We start from the raw sequence: 21,820 nt of genomic DNA, 5'->3' as shown, positions 1-21,820 counted from the left end.
CTCATTATCGTTATTGTTATAGTTATTAGTATCGTTAAACTTGTTAGTTATCGTTATTGTTAGTATCATTACACACATCGTTGTTAGTTACCGTTATACTCATCGTTATTGTTAGTATCGTTATACTCGTTAGTTGTCGTTATTGTTATACTCATCATTAGTTATAGTTGTTGTTATTGTTATACTCATTATTATAGTTATTGTTAGTTATCGTTATTGTTAGTTATCGTTATACTCGTTAGTTGTCGTTATTGTTATACTCATCATTAGTTATAGTTGTTGTTATTGTTATACTCATTATTATAGTTAGTTATCGTTACTGTTAGTATCGTTATACTCATTATCGTTATTGTTAGTATTATACTCATCATTGTTAGTTATAGTTGTTGTTATTGTTATACTCATTATTATAGTTATTGTTAGTATCGTTATACTCGTTAGTTGTCGTTATTGTTATACTCATCATTGTTAATTATAGTTGTTATACTCATTATTATAGTTATTGTTAGTTATCGTTATTGTTAGTATCGTTATACTCATTATCGTTATTGTTAGTATCGTTATACTCATTATCGTTATTGTTAGTATCGTTATACTCATTGTTATAGTTGTTGTTATTGTTATACTCATTATTATAGTTATTGTTAGTTATCGTTATTAGTATCGTTATACTCATTATCGTTATTGTTAGTATTGTTATACTCATCATTGTTATAGTTGTTGTTATTGTTATACTCATTATCGTTATTGTTAGTATCGTTATACTCGTTAGTTGTCGTTATTGTTATACTCATCATTGTTAGTTATAGTTGTTATTGTTATACTCATTATAGTTATTGTTAGTTATCGTTATTGTTAGTATCGTTATTGTTAGTATCGTTATACTCATTATCGTTATTGTTAGTATTGTTATACTCAGTTAGTTATAGTTGTTATTGTTATACTCATTATTATAGTTATTGTTAGTTATCGTTATTGTTAGTATCGTTATACTCATTATCGTTATTGTTAGTATTGTTATACTCATTGTTAGTTATAGTTGTTATTGTTATACTCATTATAGTTATTGTTAGTTATCGTTATTGTTAGTTATCGTTATTGTTAGTATCGTTATACTCATTATCGTTATTGTTAGTATTGTTATACTCATTGTTAGTTATAGTTGTTATTGTTATACTCATTATAGTTATTGTTAGTTATCGTTATTGTTAGTTATCGTTATTGTTAGTATCGTTATACTCATTATCGTTATTGTTAGTATTGTTATACTCATCGTTAGTTATAGTTGTTATTGTTATACTCATTATTGTTATTGTTAGTATCGTTATACTCGTTAGTTGTCGTTATTGTTATACTCATCATTGTTAGTTATAGTTGTTATTGTTATACTCATTATTATAGTTATTGTTAGTTATCGTTATTGTTAGTGTCGTTATACTCATTATCGTTATTGTTTGTATTATACTCATCCTTATCGTTGTTAGTATTATACTCATCATTATAGTTATTGTTATACTCATAATTATTGTTATTGTTAGTATCGTTATCATTACACTCGCTGTTATCGTTATACTCATTGTTATACCTATTATTAGTTATTATATACTGTACATATGTGTGTGTGTGTGTGTATATATATATATATATACACACACACACACACACATATATATATATATATATATATATATATATATATATATTTATTTATTTATTTTATAAAATATGTTTTATGTTTAGGATTTGCATGAGCATCTTTGATTCATCAAGCAGAAGTTATTAACACATTCATAGTCGACTCGCAGTATTTGTGAATAAAATCCTTTTATTCAAAATGAGCAGCTCAAAACGATATTTCTGATGATTTGTCTTTTTTAATGAAGTCACTGTTGATATTTTTACAGCATTCACAAAAGCTGGTTTCCCACAGAAGAACGCAGAGGTGACGTACGGCACTGACTGAGAATCTCGCTGTGATTTTGAACAGTTCGTGATTCAGTCGTCCGTGAGGATCATTTGTGCTTCATATCATAAATGAAGTCCGAGGGAAGCGTTTCTCGTGGGATGCGGTTGAGCTGCTCGTCATACGAGCGCAGGGTCCAGAGTTTCTCCAGTTCATACGTGTCTCTGGTGTCCGGCAGCATGAAGTGAAGCACCATGGGTCCTGCGGGACAAAAGCGGCTCCATCAGAACACAGTCAGTCACACGCGTGTCATTCTGAGCTCAAACTCAAACCCGCTACAAACCGAAGTCGATGCACTTCCAGTCGTCACAGTCTCTGCCCTCCAGCCGAACGTGCCGCTCCTCGTCCTTCCGCAGAAACTTGAACTGCAAATATAAAGAGTGAAATGAGTAACTGAATCAAACTCTGAGATTTTATTTGGTCTTTAGTTCTAGTCTTCTGCCTTGGAATAAAAAAAGGTAATTGCGACTTCCAAGTTTATTTCTCGCAATGTGGACTTTATTTCTCACAAAATTCCAACTTTATAACTCACAAATTCACACTTTATTCCTCGCAATTCCAAGTTTATCTTGCAAGTCGGATTTAATTTCTCGCATTTCCAAGTTTATATGTTGCAATTTGGACTTTATTTCCCGCTATTCCAACTTTATAACTCCCAAATTCAGAATTTATTTCTCGCAATTCCAAGTTTATAACTCGCAAGTTCGGACTTTATTTCTCACAAAATTCTGACTTTATAACTTGCAAATTCGGACTTTCTCGCAGTTCTGACTTTATTTCTCACAATTCAGAGTTTATTTCTCAGGATTTTGAGATAAAAATCACATGGACCTTTTTTGTGTTTTATTAGACGGAAACAAGCTTCCACAGACCGTGATTCAGTTTACATTTAGACTTTTGGTTTGTTTGAAACAGTGGTGTGAGCTCGAGTCATTACCGCTTTGAGCACAAACTCTGCCATGGCGTTGAGGTGTCGTGGAGACGATCCGCTCACGATGATCATGTGATCGGTGTATTTGAGCTCTGGCGGGACTCTGATGACGCAGATGTCTGAGGCGTTCTCCTGCCTCAGGAGCGACACCAGCAGAGCCACGTCGAACCCTGAACACAACCACACATCCGGCTCATCTCCGCAACATCAGCAGAACAACACAATAATTACACTAACAGTAATGAATACATTCATATTTGTTAACTCATGTTAGTTCAGGTCTACTAAATTATATTTATAACAGATTTTAATAATGTATTTGTAGATGTTGAAATTAACATTAAGATTAATAGATGTTTCAGAAGTATTTTTCATTCTTTGTTCATGTTAACTAATGTAATCTTTATATCACCACAAAATTAACAGGAAAAACATTTACATAAAAAATGAAACCTATTTTAAAACATTCAGATTTTGACGTCGTTACATATTCATGACAATTAGGCACTTTTAATTAATCACTTTTTTTTATTATTGTATTGCATTAATGATAATTCTAAGATTAAATGTGCTTAAAATAATGTCGCTTTATTTTAAGGTGTCCTTTTTTACAGTGTAATTATATATTTAAGTACTCCTGAGTAAGAATAATTAACATGTACTTACTATAGGGTTTGGTTTAGGCTAATTGCATGTAATTATGCATTATTTATCATTACTACAGTATATGTAACAAAGGCATTGTAAAACAAGTGTTACCAATCTTTAAATAAGCTTCATTTCACCACAATATTAACAGGAAAAAATAATAAAATTTGCATAAAAATTAAACCTATTTTTAAGACCATCCATATTTCAGCACCGTGCCATATGAATGATTATGAGAATTAAGATGAAAAGTGCTTAATTGTCTTTAAACAGTCTACAGTTCATGGAATATATGAGATTAATGATGAATCTTTTGATATCGGGGTCAAATATGCCCCAGACACGCCTGATTATGTAGTTAATGAATGAGAAGACTGTTAATGAGAGCCTCACCTTGTGTTGTCGGGTGTTCAGCGGGTGTTGTGATGTCTCGAGCTGTGATTGTGAGGTTGTGTGTCTGTGTTCTTCTGTGGTTCACAGCATGTGTGTCCTTCTGCTGTAAAGGCCGATAACAGCGCGACCCTGCTGCTCTCAACACCGTCCTGTGCGGCGCTTTAGACAGCAGACAGCGCGCTGCGATCATTCTGTGCGAGGATTAGATGGACTTTAGGTTTGGAAGAACATCTGAGATCCTCATGATCCGCTGTCCCTCGGTCTCCTTCTGCGGCTGCGCGCGTGACGCAGCGGCGCCTCCTGCCGGCCTGGATGACGTGCGTCATGATTAGTTTAGTCTTTTTATTCTGTTATCGATGTTTTATCTCCTAATTATGAATTACTGTCATCATTTTGACTTTTTATCTCAGAATTTCGACTTTTTGTTATAAATTCGACTTTTTGTCTCAGAATTTCGACTTTTTTACCTCAGAAATTCAACTTTTTGTCATAATTTCGACTTTTTTACCTCAGAAATTCGACTTTGTCATAATTTCGACTTTTTTACCTCAGAAATTCGACTGTCATAATTTCGACTTTTTTACCTCAGAAATTCGACTTTGTCATAATTTCGACTTTTTTACCTCAGAAATTCGACTGTCATAATTTCGACTTTTTTACCTCAGAAATTCAACTTTTTGTCATAATTTCGACTTTTTTACCTCAGAAATTCGACTGTCATAATTTCTACTTTTTTACCTCAGAATTTCAACTTTTTGTCATAATTTCTACTTTTTTACCTCAGAAATTAGACTGTCATAATTTCTACTTTTTTACCTCAGAATTTCAACTTTTTGTCATAATTTCTACTTTTTTACCTCAGAATTTTGACTTTTTGCCATAATTTCTATTTTTTTACCTCAGAAATTCAACTTTATCATAATTTCGACTATTTTACCTCAGAAATTCGACTTTTTGTCATAATTTCTACTTTTTACCTCAGAAATTCGACTTTTTGTCATAATTTCTACTTTTTATCTCAGAATTTCGACTTTTTGTCATAATTTCTACTTTTTATGAAAAATTCGACTTTTTATGATGTATATGCCATAAATGACAGATCTTCTTGTCATAATTTTGATTTAGTAGGCTGTCATTTCTTTTTCTTTTTTTTCCCTAATTTTTCCTCATTAAAAGTGTGATATTTTTTTCTTGTCTGTCAGCGGCTCTTAAACTTTCTGACTCGAAGATGGTCACTGAATCAAGACTGTGAATGAAATATAATTGGTTTATATCTTGATTTCGTGTGTTTGACTTCATTTAGATTCGAGTCAGATTATTTTAATATAATATTAATAATAATAATGTGTTATTTTAGCACTTTTATTCATTCTGCAGATGGTTGAGAAGTGCTGCTGTAACCCACAGGACCTCTGAGAAAGCAGTTTACACTCCAGCAGAAAACATTAATTTATAAACACAGAAATAAAATCATCTCACACTGAACAAAGTGAATCATACATTCTCTCTGAAACACTGACAGCATAAATCATGCCTATTTTATTGAGATCAGCTGGAGTGTGGAATCATGGGAAGGACGTGCGGTGGGAGGAGCATCACAAGTATTTGTTGGCCAGGTTAGTGATGTCATTCTGGGAGAAGGCTTCAGTCTGCACTGAGCGCAGGTTCTGGAAGAGCTGAGAGAGCTGTGAGCGCTCGTCCCGGCCCAGCATCATCAACACCATCTACACACACACACACACACACACATGACTGTTTATCTCATAAATGACTTGGTATATCATAATTATGATTTACAAAAGCATGATTTTGCTCTTCTGTGGCAGAAAGGAGCTTGCGGTGCTGATGCGGGTCTCACCGTGAGTCTGTGTGTGTTGTGCAGCTGCTGCAGGTGTGTGTACACCAGCTCAGGGTGTGTGTGCAGCAGGTGTGTGTTCAGCGCTCGAGTGATGAAGCTCAGGGTGTGTGCGTCCAGCTGCGAGCCCATGAACCGCGGCAGACGGTCTGATGCGACGGAGCGCAGGAGCTCAGCGCAGGTCAGCAGGTCATCCTGAGAGCGAGCCACGTTCAGAGCCTGACCAAACTCATACGCGTTACAGGGCTGAGGGATGATGGACCGGCCGTCTGCACTGCTGACCTGATCTTCATCTTCATCTTCATCTTCATCATCATCCACCTGCACAGAGAGCTGATCTCAGACCTGTACTGTGAGTGTGTGTGTGTGTGTGTGAGCGTGTGTGTGTGTGTGTGTGTGTGTGTGTGTGTGTGTGTGCTGACCTCAGTGATGTGGACGCTCCTGCGCGCTCCTGACGGATGTCTGTCCTTCATCAGGTGTGTGACCTCCATCAGTAGCTGCTCTGCCTCCGTCACACTCGCGTCCAATCGCAACACCTGCTGCAGGTCTGAACGACACGCCAGGTAATCCTACACACACGAGAGGATCGTATTCAAAATCTGCAGAAAAATTAACTTGCGCTCATCTTTTCTTCTCTATTGTGACGTATTTCGAGTGAAACGCTTCGCAAACAAGAACAAATGTAGGGCGGGGCTTGATTCTGTCTGTGGGGAATTGATTGGATGGTTGTGGTTTGCTATTGGTGGATCTCATGTGAGTGACAGGTTGCCCCGCCCTCATCATCAGAGAAGAGATTCTGATTCAAAATTACGAGGAACATGAATGTAAAACAGTAATGATGTGCACCTATAAATCATTTATAATAAACACATTTGTTCTTGTTCCAGAAGTCGTTTCTCTCTGATATCCGTCACGATAGGGAAGAAATGCCGACTTTAAAACAATCTCAATATTCACGTTGCTGCTTGAATTAAAATGATTGGGTGATCACAGTGACACACTGACCTTCAGGCCCTTATTGGCCAGTGCACGTCTGTAGAAAGCTTTCTTATTGGTGGGTTGGAGCTGAAGGGCGGAGTCACAGTCCTGCCGGGCTTCAGTGAAGCGCTGGAGTTTGATGTAGCAGAGCGCTCTGAAACACACACACACACACACACACGTGTCACCTGTCTGCCTGTCGCTCAGCCACACACACACACACACACACACACACACACACACACACCTGTTGGTGTAAACGGCACATTCGTGTGGTTTCAGCTGAAGACATTCCGTGTATCTCTCCGCTGCGTCCTGATAGCAGCCGCTCCGGAACGACCCGCTGCCCTCGTCCTTCAGCCGCTCAAACTCTGAACAACAACCAGTTCAGCATTTACTAACGCATGTTCAGATCAAATATCTGTTCATATCAATCAGTGTGATCTGACCAACAAAAATGAACAACTCTATTTATTACAGACGCCACTAGATGAAAACGCATTGATCTTATTGTACATGTTTCATTTTTCAGTTTTTTGACCTCGTAATGTTTAATCAGAATATCATCACTGAAGAGAAAACATCAGACTTCTCTCTGATGATGTATGCTGGTCTCCTCCAATCATTTAGTTAGCTTAAGCTCCGCCCCTTTCTTACAATCCACTGCAAATTCATATTCAGACCCGCCTCCACTTTTGAGAGCCACTAGGGCTGGATATTGACACAATTTTCACGATTCGATTACTATTCACATGCTTTCGATTGCAGATTGCAAATTTTCTAGAGGAAAAAAATCTCACATGAGAGTCAGCTGGTGCTACTATAATAATACTGAAGGTTAAATTAACTTATTTATATACAAACACTTAAATTACACTCACTGATGTTTTTATTATAAATAAAGTTTAGAATTACATAATCATATTTCTACTCCAATTCGTTTTTTGAAATATAAACATTTAAATCGCAGCTGTCATAACTGATTTATTCAAACATGCATTAAATATTGAAGAATATTATTGAATATGTAACGGTGCACAGCTATATTTATCTTTCTAGAGCACTTTTCTAGCTGACTAATGAGTTTATGGTCACTGAATATGTTTTTCTGAGGTAAATGTGACGTCACGTGACATTGAAGCTGTTTTATTGAGTCTTTCCGAGGTTGAAGCAGTGATTGAGCGATTACACGAGACATGATACGGATTTCAGTAAGTTGTACTGTATATTTTAACATACCTTCAGATGTTCATGTTTATTTCGCTGTAACTGGTATTAAAGCGGAGGAGAGGATGATCACATGCTTCTCTTTAACTGAGGCGCTAAAGCGATCCGTCACGCCACATTAAACAGCGCCAAAACGGTATTTATTTTCTGAATCTCATAATAAGATGGACGTCATTTGAAATCCGAGACTTTGCTTCATATCAAAAGTAACAAAGATTATTGTGATTTATTGGATGGGAGGAGCTACATATTCTGCTCATTCATCAACTGAAAACAGACTAGACTAATCCATTCTTGGGATTTAAGAATTGATATCGGTTCATAAAAATGAGAATCGATTAAAATCAAGAAATCAATATTTTTTTTACCCAGCCCTAAGAGCCACGCCCACATCTCAACATCCAATCAACTGTGTGTGTGTGTGTGTGTGTGTGTGTGTACCTGCTGCAGCCTCTCTGTTCTCAAGGAGAGTGTTTTCCTCATTCGTCAGCTGGGCGTGTCCAGGGGGCGGAGCTCCAGCTGGGGTGTCATCGCTGCTGATGTCTGTCAGTCCGTTTGGCCCGTCTGTCTGCAGGTTGGAGCAGCTGGGCGTCTTGTGTGTATTTCCCATGATTCCACTCTCCCCCTCACTAACGTCCCGCTTCTGTCTGTCTTCGTCCTGAGCGTCTGAACGAAACACAGCAGCTCTCTGATTTCCCACAATTCATGATCATTTACACACTCTCAGTTTCTCTCTTTCCACAGACACTCATCCTCACCTTCATCCACTTCCTGAATGAGGATCTTCCTGCCTGTGCTGCGTCTCTCCTGATGCTGCGCCGTCTCTTCCGTCAGGAGCTTCTGAAGGTCAGAGGTCACGTTATGTTTATAGGGATAAAAATAATCACTCTGTCATCATTTACTCTCTGTCATGTCACTCAAACCTGTAAGACATCCTTCTGTAATTCACAAAAGAAGATGTTTTGAGTGTTTTTTGTCCATATGAAGAAAGTCGATGGGGTCTAATGTTCTTCAGATCTGAACCACATGAGGGCAAGTAAATGATGATTTTTGGTTGAACGTCTCTTTCATGTACAGTATGTGTCTTGTGTAAGAGCGCCATCATGTGGTCAGTGTGAGGCGTGCATCTGTACCAGTGCTGTGGTGTTGTGCGGCTCCATCAGAAGAACGGCTCTCAGGTCATCATGTGATTCCTGCTGGTGACCCAGATGTTTGTGCACAGTGGCGCGACGCAGGAGAGCTACACACACACACACACACACACACACACACACACACACACGTTATTACAGCATACAATAGTTACAGTCGGTATGAAATGTAAAGTCAGCCTGTTTATTTTCTAAATGCATGTTATTGTGAACAATTCATTGGTGCATATTTTTAAAATTAATGTTAATTCTAAAAAAAATGGACCTCATAATGTTTAATCAGAATGTGTGTTTCACTGGGATGTATATGGAAGCCCATTTCAGCCACATAAGAAAAAAGATCATGCTTATTATGACATATTTTATGACATAAAAGATTAAAAAAATGTATATAAAATGTCAAAATTGTGTCTTTCTTTGTAATTTTGACTTTTTATGTCATAATTATGATTTACAGTCGGTGTCAAAACTGCAAAAAACTTGTTCTTGTTCAAAATTCTTGTTTCTAGTCAAAATATCTTAAAGTTCTTAAATCAAGAAGCATTTTCTAGACAAGTAAAAATGATTTTCTTGTTTTCAGGAAAAATAAATCAAAATTAAGTTTTTCCTAAAAACAAGCAAAATAATCTTATTTCAAACCAAAAATAAGATATATAATCTTGTTTTCAGTTTGGATTAAGATTATTTTGCTTGTTCTAAGGAAAAACTCACTTAATTTTGATTTATATTTCCTGAAAACAAGAAAATCATTTTTACTTATCTAGAAAATGCTTCTTGATTTAAGAATTGTTAGATATTTGGACTGGAAACAAGACAAAAACTCTAAGTAAGAACAGCATTTTTTGCAGTGAATGTGACAGGGCTTAATCACTCACACACACACACACTCACACTCACACACACACTCACACACACACTCACACTCACACACACACACACTCACACTCACACACAGGTGGTGTTTTCCTCACCCTTGATGTTTTCTGGCTCCAGCTGTAACACCGCCTCACAGTCGCTCAGGGCCGCGCTCCAGCGCTGTAGTCTGATGTGAGCCTGCGCGCGGTTATTGAATGCAGCGGCTGAAGACGCGAGAGACAGACTCCTGCAGAAACACACACACACGTCACAGCAGCTCGGCAGCGGCGCTCAGGCTCTCACGGCTCCTCTGCTCACCTGCTGTAATACGCCACGGCCTCCTCGTAATCTCCACTTCTGAAAGCTTCGTTGCCTTTGTCTTTCTCCCGGCGGGCGAGAACGTCTTTCTCCTGCGCTGTCAGAGCTGAAGAGAGCAGGACACACACCTCCATCAGTGAAACACACTTACTGTGGCGTCTGTCTGCTTTCAACCATACATCTGTGAGTGTGTGTGTGTGTGTGTGTGTGTGTGTGTGTGTGTGTGCGCTGTTACTGCTGCTGTTTATCTCGTGTGTTCAGCTCAGATTTATGCTTTATTAGTTTCTGCTCTCAGTGAACGTTACTGATATTGAGATAAACTGAAAGTTTATGAATAATAAATCATTTTAATATAAAAACAATCAAAACACTTTCTTACACTTAACTGAATAATTAAAATGTCATATTAAAATGAATAATTTTACGAATAAAACAAAAGTTTTGTGTTGTTGCAGAGCGAGTGTCTGAAGTGACGCAGCAGCTGCAGTGTTTGCTGATGAGGATTGACCTGAGCTGCTGCTGACCGTCTGCTGGACTGAAGGAGGATCTGGACGGAGAGTGTTTGTGTGGCTCTCGTCGATCTTACTGACCTCTGCCTCCACATCAAACCTGCAGCCAGAGCACACACACCGTTACACATTGTTACATTTATTACACACACACACACACACACATTGTTACACACAGTTAGACACAATCACACACACACAGTTACAGAGTTACACGCACAGTAACATATTGTTACACACACACACACACACACACCGTTACACACACACACACACACACACACACACACACACACACAGACAGTTACACATTGTTACACACACAGTTACATATTGCTACATTGTTACACACACACACACACACACACATTGTTACACACAGTTACAGAGTTACACACATAGTAAAATATTTTTACAGTTACACAGACAGTTACACATTGTTACACACACACATACACAGTTACACATTGTTACACACACACATACACAGTTACACATTGTTACACACACACACACACACAGTTACATATTGTTAGTTACGCCAATTGTTACACACATTTACACATAGTTACACAGTTATACAGTTACATATTGTTACACACAGTTACACACACACACACACACACACACACACCATTACATATTGTTACACAGATACACACGCAATTACACACACACACACACACACACACACAGTTACACGCAATTACACACTGTTATACACAGTTACGCACACACACACACACACAGTTACATATTGTTACACAGATACACACGCAATTACACACACACACACACACACACAGTTACACGCAATTACACACTGTTATATACAATTACACACACACACGGTTACAAACTGTTACAGACAATTACACAGTCACATAGTTACACAGACACACACACATACACACACACACACACACACACACACACACACACACACACAGACAGTCACACACACACACACACACACACAGTGTCACACACACCGTTACACACACACACACACACACACACACACACACACACACAACACACAGACAGTTACACACACACACACAGTGTCACACACACCGTTACACACACACACACTCTCACCTGTCCCAGTCTCTGTAGGAGCGCGGGCCGCAGGACTCTCTCACAGTCTTCACTGTAGCGCTGCTGCTTCTCTACAGGAATGTTTGAGCAGATAAGAAGCGTTTCATGATGGAGTCTGAGAGCATCAGATCTGCTCCAGCGTAAAAACCTGTACCTGAACGAGGCCGTTTGAGGAACGAACAGGCGGCACGTTTTCAGCATCACTGAATATGGCGCTTCGCTTCAGCTCCGCTTCATCTGTTCTGATGTTTCTCTCCCACATCTGAGAAACACCACAAAACTCTGATCAGAGTGAGAACACACTGATCATTAACAATCATGATTATATATTAGCAGATTATCTTGCCATTCTTAAAATGAAAGCAAAATTTTACATAATATTATAACTTGTTTTCAGAGAATATATCTCAAATACAAATGTATATTTTCAATTGTTTTAAACATAAACCTCATTAAGTTTAGTTAAAAACAAATGAAATGCACCTTGTTTAAAGGATGTTGTGATAGCACGTTTTCTGAAAACAAGTCTTAATTATTTGATCAGATTTTCCTTTTCAGGTAAATGTTCTTATTTAGAGGATGTTCTGCAGCATCAAACAGTCAGATTCACATTACATCAGAACTCTCCTGAAGTTACAGCAGATTCCTAGTTCCCAGCATGCTTTGAGAAAATGAAAAGTTATCCAATGTAACGTTATATTTGAACTAAATGAATATAGAGTTGATCTGTGAGGGTTGATGTTCTGTTTGAGGATTTTTATCTCTGTCTCCAGCACCTGCAGGTCTTCAGAGATGTTCCTCCATTCCTCCGTGGAGAAACAGGAAGCAGTTGCAGCGCGATTCTCTTTCCTGAGGACTCGAGACTTTGGGTCCAGTTTCTCTATGTGTCTCTCACAGAACTCAATCAGATGAGGGTAAAAACCCTCCTGACCGGACCTGAGAAACACCAGCAGCACATGTGAGTGGAGACAGACAGACAGACACAGACAGTCAGCAGACGGTCAGACAGACAAACACAGACAGACAGACAGACGGTCAGACAGACAAACACAGACAGTCAGCAGACGGTCAGACAGACAGACACAGACAGACAGACAGACGGTCAGACAGACAGACACAGACAGACAGACGGTCAGACAGACAAACAAACACAGACAGACAGACAGACGGTCAGACAGACAGACACAGACAGACAGACGGTCAGACAGACAAACAAACACAGACAGACAGACAGATGGTCAGACAGACAGACACAGACAGACAGACAGACAGACGGTCAGACAGACAAACACAGACAGACACAGACAGACAGACAGACGGTCAGACAGACAGACACAGACAGACAGACAGACAGACGGTCAGACAGACAAACACAGACAGACACAGACAGACAGACAGACGGTCAGACAGACAGACACAGACAGACAGACAGACAGACGGTCAGACAGACAAACACAGACAGACACAGACAGACAGACAGACGGTCAGACAGACAAACACAGACAGACACAGACAGACAGACAGACGGTCAGACAGACAAACACAGACAGTCAGCAGACGGTCAGACAGACAGACACAGACAGACAGACAGACGGTCAGACAGACAGACACAGACAGACAGACGGTCAGACAGACAAACAAACACAGACAGACAGACAGACGGTCAGACAGACAGACACAGACAGACAGACGGTCAGACAGACAAACAAACACAGACAGACAGACAGACGTCAGACAGACAGACACAGACAGACAGACACAGACAGACGGTCAGACAGACAGACACAGACAGACAGACGTCAGACAGACAGACACAGACAGACAGACAGACGGTCAGACAGACAGACACAGACAGACAGACGTCAGACAAACAAACACAGACAGACAGACAGATGGTCAGACAGACAGACACAGACAGACAGACGGTCAGACAGACACAGACAGACAGACGTCAGACAGACAGACACAGACAGACAGACACAGACAGACAGCAGACGGTCAGACAGACAAACACAGACAGACAGACAGACGGTCAGACAGACAGACACAGACAGACAAACGGACAGACAGACACACACAGACAGACAGACAGACGGTCAGACAGACAGACAGACACAGACAGACAGACAAACGGTCAGACAGACAAACACAGACAGACAGACAGACGGTCAGACAGACAGACAAACACAGACAGACGGTCAGACAGACAGACAGACACAGACAGACAGACAGACGGTCAGACAGACAGACACAGACAGACAGACAGACGGGTCTCACCGCAGAACTCTCAGGATCTGCTCCAGATGTTTGAGGTCAGAGCAGCTCTGGATGAAGCTGTAGTCCAGATGCTCCACAGGAACTGACCTGCAGCTGGAGTCTGGAGCACTCATGACACCTGCAACACACACACACACACACACACGCACACATGTTTGTTTTTGTAAATTGTGGGGACTTTCCATAGGCCGCAATGCATTTTATACTGTACAAACCTTCTATCCCCCTACCCTACCCTACCCCTAACCCTAAACCTAACCATCACAGGAAACTGTGCACACCTTTATTTTCTCACAAAAACATCAATTAGTATTTTTATTAATTAATTTACATTGTGGGGACCAGTGGCTGGTGAACTCAGGTTTATATTGCATCGTGGGGACATTGTGGGTCCCCACAATGTAATATAAACAAAAGCACACACACACACACACACACACACACACAGCTATCTACTGTAAATGGAGACACTGCATAGACTTCTATTGTTTTTATATACAGATAGTTATAAAAACTGTAACCCTAACATACACACACACTGAGCCTAAAAGAAAACTTTCTGCAGTTTTACAATAAAAAAAACTTTATTTACTTTATTTTTATACCGTTTTTACAGTGAGGTCGTCTAAAAAGGAGTTTTTGTCAGGTTTAGCTCACTTCTGTGTACAAATTTACCCCCAAAATATCTTTAAATACACACACACACACTCACACACATTTTACCTGTCGAAATGAGGGAACACCTCATATTTTCCAATATAATGACTGTATTCAAACACAAAGCTAAACGTCGCCAACAATAAAACATGATGTACTTTATGACTCTTTAGACGTCACATTTCTGTCCCCAGACTACACACACACACACACACACACACACAGATAATATCTGAGACTCTTAAACTCACCAGATTGGAGTTCTGCTGTTTCTCTGTTTACAGGTTTACAGGTTTCTCTGTTTAATCTGTTTCTCAGATTACAGGACGAGCTCGAGGAGCCGCGTCAGGTTCCCATGGCAACACAAACACAGAGAGGGCGTGGCTTAGACTGCTGCAGGAGGCGTGACGTCAAACCCCAAAACACCACAGGCTAGTTCGAATAATAAAGATAACTGTAATAACGATAACTAGGTAGCGGACGATATCGTTTTTTTTATTATAAGTGTTTTATACAGTCGCTAGGACACATTTCTCAATACTCAGGTCAGTCTCTGTGGGATAAACTCATTAATCATAACTTTGACACAAAATACATTCAATGCCGACATCTTTCAATTTACATTAATTAATTTCTCAAACAAACACAAACACCAGCGAAACTCCGTAAACATTAAATAACAATATACACGTTCACATTTAAAACTGTTCAACTTAATTCAGTTCAAAATCAAACATAATACAAAACTGAATGGACCGTGATGACGCGTTTTAACGGTCAAAACATCGTAAATCTTGCAGTTTTTTATATTTTCATTTTTTGAAAAATATATGCACATTTATAATACTATACTTAGTATTGTGTTATACCTTATACCTCAGATTACAAACAAACTAGTTTCATCTTTCTCTCTTCTGACTGCCATATCAATCTCTCTCTATTTATCCCTCTTTTTTGAAGTTGTGAAAACGCTGTTGTTGAGTTTTTCTTTTGTTATCTGAGAAAATGGGAACACAAAAAATATATTTAATATATTCTTTCATTCACACGAGCTTCTGAGAAACCCGCGATTATTGTAAACATACAAATACTGAAGCGAATAATAAGCAGTAGAACTTACAGAAGCAAACATATTTTTACTCATAAAACGTTTATGAGTAATAAAGTGTGTTTGTTGGGAAACCTTTGTGGTGTTTTGCAAGAATGAGTTGATTTGAGACATAAATATTAAGTGTTTTGGAGTTTTAGTGCGTTTTTAATGTGAAATTAACAGCTGTGAAGCGTTCGGAAAAAATTACCCAAGTATTGAGAAATTTGTCTTTGGCTAGCGATTGTTAAATTAAAAAAAAAAAAAAACTGTAAATGCCCGCGCTCTTTAAAGCAGGAAGGATTCTGATTGGCTGTCGATTTATCGTTCATCAGCCGGAAATAAATCTTTCTTAAAAAAAAAAAAAAAAAAATTTTTTTTTTTTTTTTTTTTTATTGGGCCGCAGAATTAGTAATTTGGTAGTTTGTTGTTGTATTTCTGTCGGTAATGTTTTACTCCTGGTCCTATAGTGCTAAAAACTTACAAAACATCCACCTTCTTAATTTGTGTCTAATCAAATTATTTTACCCTATCTTATATAACATAAATAACACCAAATTTAATGTTGTCACACTTGGTAGACAAAAAACAATGCCTTCACAAAAAGAAGACTGAGACAGCGAAGGGAGGCTAAAGGCCATTCATCATTCCTGCAAACATAAACCCTTACAACAATTAACCAGGGTTTTACTACGAATAAAACAAACAAACAAACATGGTTATTGTATAGTTATAACCACAAATTAATTCATTCTGCTACAAATATGGCATTTGTGTGTGGTAATACGAATGGTTATCAATACGCCAGAAACCATGGATTTACTATAGTGAAACATGGTTAATTTTCGTGAGGGAGGGAGGCTAAATCATCACTTTCAGCAGGCAGTCACACTTTAACTCCTGTAAAGAATATTTCCCATTATTATACCAATCTATAACAAAAGATTTATAATATTATATACATGTTCTAAATGAATTCCAGATCATTATTCAAATGTCATATCAGTGGGATTTTAGCAAAATACAAATTCAGGTTTTAGTTTTTCAAAGAAATTGTTTGTTTTATTATTCATATCTTTCTTCTCAGACAGGTTTGATGAATAGTTTGCCAGTTCTTCTTAGGTAAATGGAAATCAACCCAGCCTGTATGGAGAGTTTCTTGAGACTCAGCAGCTTTAAATGTGTGTTTGCTGCTCAACACTGGCTTTATGCTGCCCTCTTAATACAATTAATTTGACAGAAACTTTCCTTAATAAGCCTTTATCTGACTGAGTTCTTCTGTGCACTGAATCACTCACAAATCCTTTAACAGTTCAATAATCTCTATTCAATTATTGCAGAGTAGAAGTTGTTTTCATGACTTTTCAAGGCATTGTTTCATGCTTTCATCTTCAGAAAGATCTTTCTTCTTCTTCATACTGCACAAGAATTCTGACATGCTTAATAATGTGGAACAACTTATTTAAGTAGGCTAGGTTTTAAGACCAGGCAAACTATTGAGACTGATACAGTTATCTAAAAATATATGAGAAGTTTATTTAAATATCTCATTTGGATAATAATTTGGAACACAATGTATAGATTTATGCTTTATAATATTAAATTAAATGTATTATACTTCCATTCAAGATGAAGCTAGGCAGGCAAATCAGACAGTCACATGTGGCTGAGAGTAAAGGGATCTGCTAGAAATATGCTAAAGACAGACAATAAATTATGTGAGTGGAAGAATAACTTAAAATCAATTAATTGAATTAGCACTAATCTTAATATGATTGATTGTAAACGTTTTGTTATTCATTCTATATATTAAGATGATATTGCCAAGAGTCAACTAAAAAGAGTCAAAGTGAAGGTGCTGTCTTCTCTTTTAATTGGATATTTGTAACAAATTAATAATTTGTATTAACAAGCACCCCACCCCTCAATATCCTCCCGTCCCTTTAGTGCCCCATTTTTTTCTGTCCCTTAAAATGTCTGTCCTTCAGGTGTTTCTGTCAGGAATTAAATCTGATTTTGTGGCAGAGAAACAACAACTGAATGCAGTTTTCTTCACATTTATTGAGTTTTACTTGCACATTACATGTAAAGAAATGTAAGTAAGTAGCCCAATGTAAAGAAAGACAGAGTGAAGAATAAGTAATTAGAGAATAACAGATTGAAAATTTAAACTCAGACATAAATGCTGGTGTTTATTTCTTGACACACACAAAAGCCATGTTCCGGTCACAGATGTAGTCATTCCAGTTGCCTGAGCCTATGAAAGACAAAAGTGTTTTATTGTTATATCATATAATTCATGCACAGTTCCAGTCCTTGATGCAGTTATTTCAATGTTAACTATCACTCCACATTCTCTGCTGAATCGATGCACTCTTGCTACGGTAAAATGTTCCTACAAGACTGAGGAAATATTTGTCATAATATTTTGTGAACATTAAAAACGTACTCGGTTACTAACGTAACCTCGGTTCCCATTCGATACTTCACTCGTACTGCGTATGGGGAAAGGTCTCCCTTTTTCCCCGCTGCTGAAGCCTTTTTCAATAACGCAGTGTAACTGCATCGTCATTGGTTCACTCATAGACAAGTTGTTGAACCAATGACGACGCAGCATAGCTGCGCGGCCTATGGCGACAAAGCGCGCAAATATTCCCGCCGAAATGGGTGGGGTTAGGGGCTATATAAGCAGGCGCTTCGCCATAGGATTTCAGTGTAATCGACTGAAGCGACGACCCTGAAGCCGCAGCCTCGTGGCACGGCAAGTGACGCAGTACTCGTTCCGTATCTCAGGGAACCGAGGTTACGTCAGTAACCGAGTACGTTCCCTTTCGATACTTCACTCGTACTGCGTATGGGGAACGAATTCAACCACGCCGTGCCACGGCTGGGAACGATATAGCCTGAATTTGGACACATGGGAGGGGGTCCAAAAGACAAGTGAGAAGGCAAAGCCTTAATCGAACCCTAGTTACACTTAAGGAAATAATTCCTCACCAGAGGCCGCTAAATCACACTGAAAGAACCCGAGCTTGTAAGGTCGGGACATCGAGATGATAGAATCTGACAAAAGTGGACGGCGCAGACCAGCCGGCCGCCTCACAGATGTCCTGAATGGAAACTCCGTTGGACCAAGCCCACGAGGAAGCCATTCCTCTAGTGGAGTGGGCCCTGACTCCTATGGGGCAGTCTGCACCCAGTGAGGAGTAGCACAGGTTAATAGCGTCCACTATCCAACGGGAAAGGCGCTGTTTTGAGACCGGAGACCCCTTGGTGCGGCCACCAAAACAAACAAAGAGCTGATCCGACTGCCTGAAAGGCTGCGATCGCTCCACGTAGGTCCTCAATGCCCTGACTGGGCAGAGTAGCTCCAGCTCTCATTCATCCGCCGAGGGAGGAAGAGCAGAAAGCGAGATGACCTGAGCTCTAAACGGGGTTGAGAGCACCTTAGGAACGTAGCCATGCCTAGGTTTGAGAACGACCTTAGAGTCTCCAGGCCCAAATTCAAGGCATGCAGGGCTCACAGAGAGGGCCTGCAAATCACCAACGCGCTTAACCGATGCCAGTGCTAACAGCAGAGCGGTCTTTAGCGTTAAGGGCCTGAGGTCGGCTGAACCCATTGGCTCAAAGGGGGCTCCCTTTAAGGCCCTGAGGACCAGTGAGAGGTCCCAAGTGGGAACGGTGAGGGGGCGAGGAGGATTCAATCGCCTAGGAAACGGATTACAAGGCCGTTACGTCCCACTGATAGGCCAGCAATGGGAGATATGGAACGCCGCAATGGCTGCTACGTAAACCTTAAGAGTAGAAGGGGTGCGCCCCATTTCCAAGCGTTCTTGGAGGAAAGACAGTATGAAGGATACGTCACTCTCCACAGGGTCTATGTTGTGTGAGGAACACCAATCACAAAGAACTCCCAAATCTCGAGGACTACCTGGGGGTGGAGCATCCACTCATCGGAGGGGATGTTGCTCCGTGACAACATGTCTGCGCCCAGATTGTTCCTGCCAGGAACATGAGTCGCTCTGAGCGACTGAAGCCTCGGAAGAGCCCATTCCAGAAGACGTTTCGCCAGAGCGCATAAGCGGCTGGACGAGAGACTGCCCTGGTGGTTTAAATATGACACCACTGTCATACTGTCCGATCGGACTAGAACATGACGTCCTGTCAAGTGAGTCTGAAAAGACTGAAGGGCCTTCATCACTGCTAGCATCTCTAGGCAGTTGATGTGTAGACGGCTTTCCTCGTGGCTCCACGAGCCGAAGGCCGGTCTGCCCTCGCACACAGTGCCCCAACCCAAGTTGGAAGCGTCCGTTGAGACCGCCTGTAAGGGTACTCCGCGCTTGAACCACGTAGGGTCCATCCAAGGTTTCAGGGCTAGAAGACAGGCCTGATTGACTTTGAGGCATAAGCGGCCGTGCCGCCAGGCGCTGGGAGGAACCCGGAACTTCAACCAGTACTGAAGAGGCCGCATCCGAAGAAGGCCGAGCTGCAGCACCAGGGAGGCGGAAGCCATCAGCCCTAGTAGCCTCTGGAAAAACTTCAGAGGGAGACAGGCTTTGTTCTTGATAGAGGCCGCGAGCTGCTGAATCGCTAGAGCATGCTCCGGCGAGACTACTGCTGTCATACGGACTGAGTCGAAAACTGCCCCCAGAAACGAGATTCGCTGGGTGGGGCACAGCAAGCTCTTGGCTAAGTTGACCCTGAGACCCAGGCATTGTAAATGGCTGAGGAGCACGGATCTGTGGTGTTCCAGCTCGGCTCGCGAACGGGCTAGAATGAGCCAGTCGTTGAGATAATTTAGGACCCGGATTCCCATCTGCCTCAGAGGGGAAAGCGCCGCGTCCATGCACTTGGTGAAAGTGCGAGGAGCCAGAGACAGCCCGAAGGGCAGGACCGTATATTGGTACGACACTCCCTCGTATGCGAATCTCAAGAATCGTCTGTGACGGGGGGCTATCTGGATGTGAAAGTACGCATCCTTCAGGTCCAGCGAGCAGAACCAGTCCTCAGGGCAAATGTGCGCGAGGATCTGTTTCAGCGTCAGCATTTTGAACTTCCGTCTCATGAGGGAGTGATTCAAAAGTCTGAGGTCTAGAATGGGTCTGAGACCACCATCCTTCTTGGGGACCAGAAAGTAGCGGCTGTAAAAGCCTGACTCGCTCTCTGTCGGGGGAACTATTTCCACAGCTCCCTTCTTTAGCAACGTCATAACTTCGGCCCGGAGGACATGCGCGTCGTCCGGATTGACCGAGGTTTGAAGCACCCCGCTGAAGCGAGGGGGCCGTCGTGCAAACTGGAGCGAGTAGCCCTGGGTTACGATCCCCATAACCCATTCTGACACATCGGGGATGGCCTGCCAGGCCTCGGCCCGAGTGGCAAGGGGTTGAATGATATCGGGTGACAGACCGCCGTTGAGGGGGTCGTACACCGAGAGGGGTGGAAGAGGAAATTTGCTCTTTTTTGAGATGAGGTAAAATATTGTTTTGGAGTGGGCGCAACAGGTGTGGGCCCAGCTATCACTTGGAGCATGTTTCCCATGCCCGGAATTAAACGAGGCGGAGGGGAAATTACTCGTGGGAGCTTTGGGGGCTGTCCGGTCGCAACGGGACGATCCCCCATCCTCTTCCTTCCTGACGAATCAGGACAACTTCGGAGGCACCGGGTCCAGCGCAATCTTGGGCCGGGGTCCCTGGCGTCTCGGGAAGGGAGGGCGCTTCGCAGGGCGTGAGCGCTGGCGATGCTCCTGGGGTGGCGCCGCCTGTGTTGCGGGTGGGGCTGGCTTGTTCTGCTGAGCCGGCGCAGTCCTGGGGCTGCTGGACGCAGAAGCAGAGCTGGAGTGCTTCGGCAAGAAATGCTTCATAGCCTGAGAC

General features: G+C 40.9%; 2 protein-coding genes across 5 annotated transcripts; both read right to left on the bottom strand.

The window, feature by feature from the left end:
* Positions 1 to 1,807: 1,807 nt before the first annotated feature.
* Positions 1,808 to 4,284, bottom strand: malsu1 (mitochondrial assembly of ribosomal large subunit 1). Of its 2 annotated transcripts, none has more exons than XM_048153957.1 (4): positions 3,936 to 4,284; positions 2,901 to 3,064; positions 2,247 to 2,328; positions 1,808 to 2,164 (listed from the first exon to the last, which is right to left on the bottom strand). In XM_048153957.1, exons 1-4 carry the CDS (start codon positions 4,123 to 4,125, stop codon positions 2,013 to 2,015), a joined length of 588 nt encoding a protein of 195 aa, XP_048009914.1. In that variant the 5' UTR covers positions 4,126 to 4,284; the 3' UTR covers positions 1,808 to 2,012. The 2 variants fall into 2 exon arrangements, with proteins under 2 accessions (XP_048009914.1, XP_048009915.1); XM_048153958.1 differs by having other exon boundaries at positions 2,901 to 3,067; positions 3,960 to 4,225.
* A 1,152-nt stretch (positions 4,285 to 5,436) lies between these two features.
* Positions 5,437 to 14,969, bottom strand: spag1b (sperm associated antigen 1b). Of its 3 annotated transcripts, none has more exons than XM_048154183.1 (16): positions 14,930 to 14,969; positions 14,207 to 14,324; positions 12,706 to 12,865; positions 12,084 to 12,191; positions 11,930 to 12,000; positions 10,828 to 10,928; positions 10,320 to 10,425; positions 10,118 to 10,248; positions 9,129 to 9,235; positions 8,754 to 8,835; positions 8,437 to 8,661; positions 7,016 to 7,139; positions 6,796 to 6,922; positions 6,213 to 6,359; positions 5,794 to 6,111; positions 5,437 to 5,659 (listed from the first exon to the last, which is right to left on the bottom strand). In XM_048154183.1, the coding sequence occupies exons 1-16, from the start codon at positions 14,952 to 14,954 to the stop codon at positions 5,531 to 5,533; spliced, it is 2,079 nt and encodes a 692-aa protein (XP_048010140.1). In that variant the 5' UTR covers positions 14,955 to 14,969; the 3' UTR covers positions 5,437 to 5,530. The 3 variants fall into 3 exon arrangements, with proteins under 3 accessions (XP_048010140.1, XP_048010141.1, XP_048010142.1); XM_048154184.1 differs by having other exon boundaries at positions 8,754 to 8,832; XM_048154185.1 differs by lacking the exons at positions 12,706 to 12,865; positions 14,207 to 14,324; positions 14,930 to 14,969 and adding an exon at positions 12,413 to 12,521.
* Positions 14,970 to 21,820: the final 6,851 nt, after the last annotated feature.

Source organism: Megalobrama amblycephala, linkage group LG13 (assembly GCF_018812025.1).
Source record: "Megalobrama amblycephala isolate DHTTF-2021 linkage group LG13, ASM1881202v1, whole genome shotgun sequence".
In the NCBI taxonomy this organism is placed as follows: domain Eukaryota; kingdom Metazoa; phylum Chordata; class Actinopteri; order Cypriniformes; family Xenocyprididae; genus Megalobrama; species Megalobrama amblycephala.
Note: the sequence above shows the minus strand (reverse complement) of the source record. Positions and strands in the feature narration are given on the sequence as shown.

Excerpts from the sequence above, each read along its gene's own strand:
- malsu1 (XM_048153957.1), bottom strand. The coding sequence starts at position 4,125 with ATGATCGCAGCGCGCTGTCTGCTGTCTAAAGCGCCGCACAGGACGGTG. Across the intron at positions 3,065-3,935 it reads TGAACACCCGACAACACAAG|GGTTCGACGTGGCTCTGCTG; the intron begins GTGAGGCTCTCA and ends GGTTGTGTTCAG. Across the intron at positions 2,165-2,246 it reads CTGGAAGTGCATCGACTTCG|GACCCATGGTGCTTCACTTC; the intron begins GTTTGTAGCGGG and ends TTTGTCCCGCAG.
- spag1b (XM_048154183.1), bottom strand. The coding sequence starts at position 14,954 with ATGAGGTGTTCCCTCATTTCGACAG. Across the intron at positions 8,662-8,753 it reads CATTCAGGAAGTGGATGAAG|ACGCTCAGGACGAAGACAGA; the intron begins GTGAGGATGAGT and ends TGTTTCGTTCAG. Across the intron at positions 5,660-5,793 it reads ACAACACACACAGACTCACG|ATGGTGTTGATGATGCTGGG; the intron begins GTGAGACCCGCA and ends GTGTGTGTGTAG.